At 43.5% G+C, this 11,875-nt stretch overlaps 1 protein-coding gene and 1 long non-coding RNA gene across 4 annotated transcripts in view; one reads left to right on the top strand and one right to left on the bottom strand.

Annotated features, from left to right (window-relative positions):
* Positions 1 to 9,345, bottom strand: part of RIC1 (RIC1 homolog, RAB6A GEF complex partner 1) — a 142,201-nt gene extending 132,856 nt beyond the window's left edge. For 2 of the 3 annotated variants that reach the window (XR_002084198.2, XM_019463737.2), the window contains exon 1: positions 8,931 to 9,344. Coding sequence is in view for 2 of the 3 variants with exons in the window: in XM_019463737.2 (XP_019319282.2) it covers positions 8,931 to 9,074 (144 nt within the window). In the remaining variant the exon portion in view is untranslated. Of the gene's footprint in view, positions 1 to 8,930 lie in introns of all 3 variants that reach the window. The other variant, XM_019463738.2, reaches the window with a different exon arrangement.
* A 308-nt stretch (positions 9,346 to 9,653) lies between these two features.
* On the top strand, positions 9,654 to 10,892 carry LOC128778545 (uncharacterized). Its single transcript, XR_008424113.1, has 2 exons — positions 9,654 to 9,757; positions 10,618 to 10,892. It is a non-coding gene; the product is annotated as an uncharacterized LOC128778545 (long non-coding RNA).
* Positions 10,893 to 11,875: the final 983 nt, after the last annotated feature.

The raw sequence follows: 11,875 nt of genomic DNA on the forward strand, positions 1-11,875 counted from the left end.
TAACTATAAAAAACTATGAGAATAAAACAAGTTTTGGCAAGGTTGCAAAACAGCAATATACAAAAATCAATTTTACATCTATATACTTGTAATAATCTGAAAATGAAATTAACAATTACATTTATGAGAGCATCTTAAAACATAAATAAAAATACGTAGGAATAAATTTAACAAAAGTGAAAGACCTGTACACTGAAAACTACAAAACGCTGCTAAGAGAACATTCTTAAAACCTAAATAAATAGAAAGACACTGCATGTTCATAGACTGGAATATACTATACCAATGAGATGGCAATTCTCTCTGTTGATCTACAAACTTAGTGCAATCCCCTGAAAATCCTGGTCTTTGTTTTGGTTTGTTTTTTGTGTTTCGTTTTTATGGGTTTTTTTCTTTTTCTTTTTTTTTTTTTTTTTTTTTTTTTAGAAACTGACAAGATAATCCTAAAATTTATACAGAAATGCAAAGGATCTAGAATAGGCAAAATAATTTTGAAAACAAAGTAGGGCTTTTACCACCCAATTTCTAAATTTGCTATAAAGCTTCAGTGTGATGCTTGCATAATAGACATATCAATGAATGAAAACAACAGAAAATACAGAAATCACCCCTTACTGTTATAGTCAACTGATGTTTGACAAAGGTGCCAATGCAATTCAACAGTGAAGAGTTTTTCGAACAAATTGTGCTAAGACAACCGGATATGTATGTTTAAAAAAAAAAAAAAAAAAAACAACTTTGGTCTTTACAAAAAATCAACTCAAAATTGGTAACAGACTTACATATAAGAGGTCAAATTATAAAACTTATAAAAGGAAACATAAGATGCTGTGACCTTGGATTGGCCAAAGGTTTTTCAAGATACAAAAAGCATGATTCACAGAAGAAAAAAAAGAAAAACAAACTAGACTTCATCAAAATTAAGCTTTTATTCTCCAAAAGACACCACTAAGAAACTGAAAATCCAAATTATATAAGGAACCCTTACAACTCAAGGTTGTTAGGTAAAACATTCCAATTAAAAAAAAAAAAAAAAAAAAAAAAAAAAAAAAGGAGGGCAGGGCGCCTGGGTGGCTCAGTGGGTTAAGCATCTGACTTCGGCTCAGGTCATGATCTCTCTGTTTGTATGCTACAGCCCCTGCATCAGGCTCTGTGCTGACAGCTCAGAGCCTGGAGGCTGCTTCAGATTCTGTGTCTCCCTCTCTCTCTGCCCCTCCCCTGCTCACACTCTGTGTCTCAATAATAAATGAACATTAAAAAATTTTTTTTCTTAATTTAAAAAAAGGAGGGCAAAGGGTTTGAATAGATATTTCACCAAATATGGTATACAAATGGCTAATAAGCACATGAAAAGATGCTAAACACTGTCAGTCATTAGGAAAGTACAAATTAAAGTCACAATGAGATACCACTACAAACCCACTAAAATAGCGGTAATAAAAAGGAATTACAATAACCAAGTGTTGAGAAGGATGTGGTGAAACAGAAACCTTCATGCTTTGCTAGTGGGGATGATGTAAAATGCTACTTAACGCTACTGTGGAACAGTTTGGCAGTTTCCTAAAAAGCTAAACATCAACGTACCAGATGACCTAGCAGTTCCATTCCTATCTCCCTATAAGAAATGATAATACGCATCCTTGCAAAGATATGCATACAGTTGTTTATAGCAGCATTATCCATAATGAAACAGAAACAACCAAATATCCATTAGCTGGTAAATGGATTTTTAAAATGTGGTATAAGCCACACAATGGAATAATATTTGGCTATAAAAAGGAGCACCACAAAAACATTATGCTAAGTAACAGCCAGACACAAGAGACTGCATGTTGTATGGTTTCCTTCACATGAAACTTTCAAAAGTCAAATCTACAGGGCCAAAAAGGCCAATGGTTCCCTGGGGCTGGAATATGAACACAAGTTAAATGCAAATGGGCATAATACTTCTTGGGGTTGCTGTAAATGTCCTAAAACTAGATTGTGATGACGTTTCACAACTCTATAAATTTACTAAAAGTCACTGTACCTTTACAATACTTTCATACATCTCAATAAAGCTGTTAGAAAATTAAACCACAGCAAATTCTACTGTACACCTACAATAATATTCAAATTTTCACATGTAAACTTATGTATGCTTTATTATGGATCTAAGGCAAATCACTTGGGGAGACGGGTTTGGGATAGCAACTCAAAATGAAGCAATTAGAATGAACTTAAAAGAAACCAAGATACCTTGATTCCAACCGACGCTTGCTAGCAAATAAAGTATTTTTAATTAAGTAACTGTCACTTTGTGGCAAGTGTGAATTCTAGACTGGTCTTAAATACTTTTAAATTTTAAGTTTATTCACTCTAATATGATATCTATATATGATATCTAATTTGATAAATTGCATATTTAGCAGTAAACAGAATGCTTTAATGCAGTATTTCCCATATAGGTGACACTTTTTTAATCACAGTGTAAGAAAATAATTTTTCCAACTTTTCTTCAATCCTTTTGATTTAAAGAGGATATCTGTGACAGGTGCTACTGATCTTTTTTTGTGTGTTTGTTTATTTTTGAGAAAGAGACAGAGTGTGAGCAGGCGAGGGGCAGAGAGAGGGGGAGACACAGAAACTGAAGCAGACTCCAGGTTCTGACAGTGAGATCATGACCTGAGCCCAACTCAGATGCTTAAAGGACTGAGCCACCCAGGTGCCCCTGTCCTGTGCTGGTTTACTTCTCAACACCTCTCGCGTAGCTGCTAACTCCTCCTTTTAAGAAAAGGGCAAGAGCCTTTGGCAGGAACCTAAATTTTCATAACATCGTTTTCATTCTATTCCCTCATACAGTAACACTGTATTTATCCAAGTGGTGCTGGCTTTCCATTTATAGTAAAGATATAAATTACTTTAAAAGAGAATTAAAAGTTAGATTGGAGAAGTACTATAAGGACAGGGCAAAAATCATGAATTAGGCATGTGAAGGACCTAAATTCAAGAAACGCTGCTTCCTATGATGTAAAGCACCTAGTCCACAAACTCAGAATGAATGTTTCCCTGTCATATGCATCAAATCAATGCTTAACAAGCATCCGAGGATGGGTGAAATGTCCTTATTTAAATGTTTATACTACTGTTTTATGGGACTTTCCTTTCCACAGGTCACTTCCAATATAAACACAGACTGGGAACCAGTTCAATTGGTTATGAGACCGCACAATAGCTTACGTTTTGGTAAACTACAGAGGACCCTTTACCACGTACCACTTCTTCCCTTTTCCCCTAGCTTTACTGAGATATAACTGACACACAACACTGCATAAGTTTAAGATGTACAGGCTGTTTGATACACTTATATCTCACAAAATGATCACCACCGTAGTGTTAGCCAACACCTGCATCACATAGTTAGCACTTTTCTCATAGTGAGAACACCGAAGATTAGGACAATGCCTTCAAGGTCCATCCATGTTGTTGCAAATGGCAAGATTATCTTTCTTGCTGGTGGCTGAGTAACATTCCATTGTGGATATATATCACATCTTCTTTATCCATTCATCCACTGACAGACACTTAGGTTGACTTAGGTTGTTTTCATATCTTGGCTACTGTGAATAACAAGTACTACTTTTCTAATATAACCAAACTGTGTATAATAAAGTATTTAATTCACTTTCACCTAAATAACCCTATCTAAAATAACTTTTTCTAAATTTAACTTGTAATTTAATACTACCATTTTTTTTTAAACTACATGTCAACATTTTTAAATCTTCCCCTTATTAAATAACCTTTAAAACATTCTGTGCTATGCATAGGATACCCTAAATTCATCAACTTAGTTTCAAAATACTTATTAGGGGCACCTGGGTGGCTCAGTTGGTTAAGTGTCCAACTCTTGATTTCAGCTCAGGTCACGATCTTATGGTTTGTGAGTTCGAGCCCTGCGTCAGGCTTCTGCCCTGACAGACAAGACGCTGCTTGGGATTGTCTCTCCCTCTTCCTCTGCTCCTCCCCCACTGGTTCTCTCTCAAATAAGTAAACATTTAAAAAATAAAAATACTTATTAAGCATATGCTTTGTACAGGCATTATGTATAGTACAAAAGATCATTTCTGCCCTCCAGAAACTTATTATCTAAATGGATAAATAAAACGTGTGCAAAAACTTGCAAACATTAGTTCATCAAAAAAAATGAACACATCTTGTTATGGTAAATAAAGAATGACTCAGAGAAAGCAGAATTTCAACAGAAGCTAAAGGATGGATAATATTCTGATAGGCAGAGATGGGGCAAGTGATCATTCTAAGAGGGGACTGTCTCTGATAACAAACTAAGAGTTTGAACTTCATTCTGTAACCAACAGTGAACCCTAAAAGACTTCCAAGCAGTGAGTTTGTGAGAAAGGCTCTCCAGGGGCGCCCGGGTGGCTCAGTCCGTTAAGCGTCTGACTCTTGGTTTCGGCTCAGGTCAGGATCCCACTTGTGAGATCAAACCCAGGCATCGGGCTCTGCGCTGACAGTGAGGAGCCTGCTTGGGATTCTCTCTCCCCCTCTCTCTGCCTCTCCACCACTCACAAGGTCTCTCAAAAATGAATTAAAAAAATTTTTTTTCAATTAAAAAAAAAAGCTCTCTGGAGGCAATCAGTGATAGAACAGAGTTGACAAGGTATGAAATGGGAGAGTGGGAAAATATAGGTACAAACTAAATGGCTCTCCTGAGGTCCACAGTTAACCATATACCTAATCCTACAACTTGGCTTCTTTAAACATCTCCTTGTTCTCTGTTATTAGCATACACCAACAAGAACATAAGGTTGTAGTCAGGGTTACTCAAAGACACGCATTTTATTTCATAAGCCAAGTAAGTATCTATTTCAGCTTTTTTTTTTTTTAGCAAACTTCACAGCAATAAATCACAAAATTTTCATTTTTATTAACACATTTAACATATTAACGCCTTTGCATGGGTGTTTTGTTACGTATAACATACCCCTTCATCCGTTTCCTATACTGCCTATTAATGCTATCTTTCACACAAGGTGCTCAAAAATACTTCCAAAGGTAATTTACATATATAAAATAATGACCCCAAAATTGACATAAAACTAACTTAAAATTACAGCATTCTAAGGTATCATTCTGTGGTTCACGTATGTAGACTTTTGTATTCAGAGTTAAGCAGTGCATTAGAGGAATCATTCTAGGCCCTCTAGCACAGTTCAAAACACGATCTCACAAAACACCCTGTCAGTCATAAATCATAACACGGTTTAAACAGCAGCTTCAATCCCAAAGCTGAAACCAGCCCTTTTTCTTTTTTTATTTTTTTTTAACGTTTATTTATTTTTGAGACAGAGAGAGACAGAGCATGAACAGAGGAGGAGCAGAGAGAGAGAGAGACACAGAATCTGAAACAGGCTCCAGGCTCCGAGCCGTCAGCACAGAGCCCGACGCGGGGCTCGAACTCACAAACCGTGAGATCATGACCGACTGAGCCATCCAGGCGCCCCGAAACTAGTCCTTTTTCAATGCCCTTAGCAGAAATACATCATCAACTGCTCCATTGATCATACCTCTGCCACCCCAACCTAACACACACGTACTAAACTGTTTTTTTTTTTGAGCACCCTTTTTTGGGTTGCAAAATCTATGGATGACCCCTGTTGCAAACTCTTGAGCAGTTTTTAGAACTCCTAAGTAGAATCACAAAGTAGAGAAAACAAATTTGTATCAACATGTTACAATGAAACGAGTTATACCTTCACACTAAAAATGAAATAAAAAAGCAAAGCGAGTATTTGAAGAAAGTCTTTTGTTCATAAACAACCAAACAGCACTTATTTCTCAAATTTGGAGTTAGGGAAGAATTTTAAAGAGGTCTGGCTGACACTGATACTACAAACAGACGCTTAGAGTACATAATAGTAACTACAGCAGGTACAAAAAAGTTCACTAGAAGACCCATAAAACGTACACAAGTTATTCTTAGGAATTTTATTTAATGTTTCCATAGTCTCATGACTAAACAATATTTTAAACATAGCAATTCTTTTTGGACATTAAACACACACACAGAGCTTAGGCTTTTAAATGCACGGATACTTTCCACAGGCTAGTTTTCTCTTTTCAAAAATGCATCCCTCCTAAGTGACTGAGAGAGGCCTAACAAAATTTCAAATAAGCAAATCATGTTATACATCCTGATCTCTCTGTGCATGTCTTCCCATCTCAAATGCCCTCAAGCAGCTTTTAAGACCTCAACCCCACATTTCCATCTTCAGTGTTCACTTTATTCTCTAAAGTTACATGTATGTACGGGAGCTTTCCAATATCAAAGCTCTCGTGTTTTCAAGCACACGTTTTACTTTTTTAAAAGTTTTTTAATGTTTATTTACTCTTGAGAGAAAGAGAGAGCGTGAGCAGAGAGATAGACGGGAGGGGGTGGGGGGGGGGGTTGTGGAGAGACAGAGAATAAGAAGCAAGCTCCAGGCTCCGAGCTGTCAGCACAGAGCCCGACACGGGGCTCGAACTCACAACTGTGATGAGATCATGACCTGGGCCGAAGTCGGAAGCCTAACCGATTGAGCCACTCTGGCGCCCCTCATGCAAACATTTTAAACCAATTCATTCTAAATTGAATACTGATAGTTCCTCAATTTAGCTAGAGGTGTTTTCACTTTTAAAAGAAATTTGTTAACCTAAATTGATTTTAACTTACATAGTTTCAGTAAGTTTAGAAATTAAAAAAACAAAGCAAAAAAAAAAAAAAAAAAAAGCTTTCACACAGTGAAAAAAGGCATATTCCAAGAGGAGGAGACTTGAAAGCAGGAGTCTGGCACCGGCTCCCCATTAACCCAGCCATCTAATCACAGACCTTCAGAGCATCTGATCCAATACGTGACTCTTCAAGTGATGAAGCTGATGCCAGAGACCAAGATTAACCATTCCTGGACCTACAGTAACACGCAGCCTCCACTCAGGCATCTCATTTCACCTCATATGCCCTAACCCCACACACGGGATCTTATTGGTAGTGACCCCAGGACTTCTGTAAGAAAGCAGCTGTGTGTAGGATGGAAGTTTAAAGGTAGGAGTCACCAGCAGCTTTAAATTCCGTGACTGCCTATTTTACACAGTGTCTAACTCCAAAGGCAAAAAAAGCAGGTATTAGTTTTCTTTTTTTATTTATTTTTGAGAGAGCACAAGCGGGGGAGAGGCAAAGAGTAGGGGGCAGAGGATCTGAAGGGGTCTCTGTGCTGACAGAAGAGAGCAAGACGTGGGGCTCGCGAGATCATGACCCCAGCCGAAGTCCGACGCTCAAGTGACGAGCCACTCAGGCGCCCTAACAGATGTTCTTAATATCCCTAAGAAAACTGACGCACATTTTTGTTTCTTTCACAGAGCAATGAAGTAACCTGCAGGCTTCGGGTCCATTCATCCCTCGTAGTAAGTTGGGGACTGTCGAAACTTAAGTCTACCCTTTCAGGGACAGTTAAATTTGAGGCTGTTCCATCAAGGTGAAATGCATTCCAAATTCGGAAGACGAGTGAAAATTCAAGTTCTAATTATTTCTTCTGCATGAACTTTCAAGAGGATTATATACACACAAGCAAATAAAAATTACTCCACTGCCATACACACTGTAAGTGAGGTAGCATCTCATTTAAACACCAAATGATATACAATGCCCATATTCAAAAAGGACATCAAGCACCAGACACAAGAGTCACGCTGCCGGTTACATAACCACCTCTTCGGTTTTGATATTTACTTACAACGTACATGGGCCCCAACTCAACGGCGAACAGTTTCGCCTTACAGCCTAACTATGACAGTCCTATAAAGAAGCTACCGGAAACACCTCAGTCCCATCATCACTTTCACCAGGGCTGTGAGAGTAGACAGGACTTTTCAAGTATTCACACGGCCAGCCAGACATCTGAGGGTTTTAACTCAACTAAAGCCAGTAACGCCACACGGATCTAATACAACCAAGGTCATAACCTATTTCCACGCGGTCAAGTCAGCTATCAAAAGACACAAACTGCACTCTGACGTCGGGAAGTACTGCCCTCTTTGGGGGACAAACCACCAGCAACAAACATTTTTTTTTTTTTTCCCTTCTGTAGCTTTTAGAGCCTGACCTAAGAGCAGCGTTCGCGGAAAAAAGGGAGTAGCCCACCCACCACTTAAGTTCGGTGAAGTTCTTTTCTCTTACCTACTCAGTAGTGACACGAGAACCAGGAAAAAAAAAAAAAACAAACCAGGGCTCGCAGAAAGCACACACAGAACTCAGTTTCATGCTTTTCCCAAACCTCATGACTTCCAGGTGTTAAATGCCCGGGCGCAGCGCGGGCACAGCGGAGTTCAACTTCCGCTCCTGCCAACCTCCCCCTGCAATTCTCTACCGAGAGTCCCGGGCAGCAGCGAGGCGGGGAGGAGATGCTGGGGTGAAGCGACGCGTGGGACGAGCAGACCTTCGGTCAAAAACGAAGGAATCCTGGCTGCGGCTGCTAGAAGAAAGTTCTCACAGGCCTGCCAAGTCTGGCACTGGGTGAAGCCCAACAGGCTCTCCCTGACTCCAGAACCGCGGCCTTGAAAGCAGGGGCGGGCCGGGAGCGCACGGCGCCCAGACTGCTATTTGCGGAAAGTTTAAACAAATTTGCTCCTCGGGGAATGGGGGAAGGGAGCGGAGGGCAAGTCCGGGCTCGGCCAAGGGAGCGCGCGGGGTGTGCGCGGCGCGCGGCCGCCGGTCCGACGCGGGGAGGCGCACGGATTTTCGGCGGCCGCCGCCGCCGCCTCTGCCCCCCGAGCCCCGGCCGAACGGGCCCGGCGCCGAGGGGCAGGGGCGCGGGACGCCGGGTGGAAGTTGAGGGCGGGACCGCGCCGGGACGCCGGGGAGGGAGCGGCGAGAGGCGGCGGGCGGCTCTACTTACGCGGCTGTACCAGATGCTGAGGCGGACCGGGGCCAGCACGGCGAAGAAAGTCCTCTGGGGGTCGGACTGAACGTGGATAGGCGCCTCGGCCGGGCTCCCCAGAGGGCACAGCAGCCTCTTGGGCCAGCCGCTCAGGAAATACATGGTCCGCGCGGAGCCGCCGACGCCGCGGCGCCCGGCGGCCCCCGGCCCCGTCCGTCACACTCAGCGGCCCGGGGCCGGACGCCCGCCTCCCACACCGCCACCGGCCGAGTCGGCGGCGTCGGCAGCGGCAGCTCGGAGCATCTGCCCGCTGGCCGGGCCGGGCCGGGCCGGGCCGACGCGCAGCTAAGCGACGAAGGAACCCTTGGGCTGACGGGGCCCAGTGTGGGGGAGGTAGGGGGAGGGAGAGTCGGGATGGAGAGGGGGCGGGAGGAGCGCGGAGGCCCGCCCCGGCCCGGCCCCACCCCTTCCTCGGGCCGCACGGGCGTCACCACGCCGCGCCGCGTGGGTCGGGCCGGGGAAGGCTTGCCGCGCGCACGCGCCTTGGAGACTTCTCCCTACTTCCCCCCGCCCCGCCGTCGCTCTTCTTTCTGAAGCTCCGCCCCTATCTTCACGAGCGGCCGCCGCGCTGCGTCAACACGCATGCGCCTCTGCCCCCTTCTGGCCCCTCTGCACCTCCCACTTGCAATGTGCACCACGTTGTTGGGGCCGGGTGGGCGGGACTACCGCCTGAGACTCAGGGGAAAGTGGGCCGAACGGGGCGAGACCCAGTTGCGGGGCGACGCGAATCGCGGAACACGCCTCTCGCCCGGCCTTAAGCCAAATTTGACTCCCTTCGCGGATTGGTGAGGCTTGTGGGCCGGGCCTGGCGCTGCAACTCGGGGAAAAGGTGGGTGGGGGGGGAGATTTGCAGGGGCGCGATAGTCACGTGACCTTCCCTGCTGGCCAGCCCACCCACCCCAACCGTTCCCCGTGCTGGGCCGTGGGGTCCTTGGCCTAGTGAGCCGCTGTTGCGTGCCAGGCTCTGCAGTGAAAGCTGGCGGTGGAGTTCCTGCCCTCATGGGGTTTACAGCCTAGAGGGGGCCTTTATTCGATCCGTGAATAAACCACCCGCCTTGAAAGTGCCTGAGCCGCGTCCTCTTTCCTTCGGGTTTCCAAATCTAGCGTGTAATTAAGAATTCAATTTGTATTCATCTATCCCTTTACCAACCACAATGTTAGACAAGGCAAGGCTGTCTCTTTTTTTGCACCCTTCGGTAGAGTATATGCCACAAAAGAATTGGACATAATTTTAGATCTGGGACGGGCCTTAGAGTCTCTCTAGTTGGATGTTTAACTTTTGGACCCCAGGGATCACCCTAACAACTGTTTCTTTTTGAGTCCTGACCCAGTGGTTACCTCTGAATAGGAGGACGGCGTCAATGGGGATGGAGTGTGTGTAGAGAAGGCGAAGGGTGGGGGGGTCCAAAATGAAAGACTTCTCATTGTCTGCCCCTTTTGTTCACTTTTCATTTTTCCACATTTTTTAAATTAAAAAAATTCGTTAACCCAGGTTTAAAACAATGTTGCATGAAAAAGTAACAATAAACAGCAAAGGAGGAAACAAAGTAACTTAATGCGTATCAGATGTAGCATTGTAGCTGGTATTCGTAACAAAATATGTAACTTTTACATAATTTTTTTAAACATTCACTGCATTCCCCAGAAGGTGATCAAAGAACCCAGGATTCCTCAAATCACAGTTGAAATTGCCGCACCACTCACTGGCCTCTTGTGGTCAGACTGTGTCTCCTTCCTGGCGTCCCCCACCCCCACCCCCACGTCCAGCACAGCAGCCTGGCACACACCAGGAATAGTAAACTCTGAAAATATGTGTCAAATGAAAATTGGATGAAACCCTGATCCAGCTGAACTACACCATTGGACAAAGAGACCCAGAGAAGTTTCTTGACTTACCAAAATAAAACTGTAGAAGAATAATACAGTTGCGTCATACTTTCATCTGACTTGTATTCGGTTATGCACTTGGCAGAGAAAGAGAGAAAATGAAAATAGGTTACAGTGCAGCAGTTACACCGGCAATTTTACTGAGAATGTGTTCGTCCTAGCTCCCCTTCAGAGGTCTTTGTTCTGTGCCTTCTAAGTGAGAGCACAAACTTCCAAGTAATTTTCTTGCACTCTGTTTTTTTAAAGTTTTTAATGTTTATTTATTTTTCAGAGAGACAGAGAGTCAGAGCGTGAGTGGGGGAGGGGCAGACACACACACACACACACACACACACACACACACACACAGAATCTGAAGCAGGCCCCAGGCTCTGAGCTGTCAGCACAGGGTCCAACATGGGGCTCAAACCCACCAACCATGAGATCATGACCTGAGCTGAAGTCGGACACTTAACAGACTGAGGCACCCACACAGCACCCCCCCCCTTTTCTTTTTTAATTTTTTAATGTCTATTTTTGACACAGGCAGAGCGTGCACTCGGTTTTAACTTTACTTGCTAACTTTAGAATCTAATTCCCTGGCTACACTCTTCTGTATATTTAAGGTTTACAAAACATTTTCAAATATATGACTTGATTTAGTTCCACAGCAAATCTTCAAGGTGGGTAATACTGGTGTGATGTTTATTCTTACTTTCTTAGTGAGGAAACAGGACCAGACTGGTGGAGGGTCCCAAAGTCACATGGCCTGAAAAGAACCCTTCCTTCTGCAGACCCACTCAATCTTGAGACCGGATTGAATTGAATCGTGCTAGTGGTCGAAGGCAGTGAGGAGCTGGAGGGTGGGATGATATGTCTGACTCCCCACAGTCCCTTACATGAGCGTTCCACATCGTGATAGAAACCTTATGGGCTGGATTTTCCAACTTTCAAATATCATATTCTAAGTTTACTTTGTAAAATACACAAGCAGTGCCATGCCATGGATCTTCCTTCTTGTAGCCTCCCAACATCAC

Source organism: Panthera pardus, unplaced genomic scaffold (assembly GCF_024362965.1).
Source record: "Panthera pardus isolate Hobbes unplaced genomic scaffold, ASM2436296v1 HiC_scaffold_20, whole genome shotgun sequence".
NCBI lineage: Eukaryota > Metazoa > Chordata > Mammalia > Carnivora > Felidae > Panthera > Panthera pardus.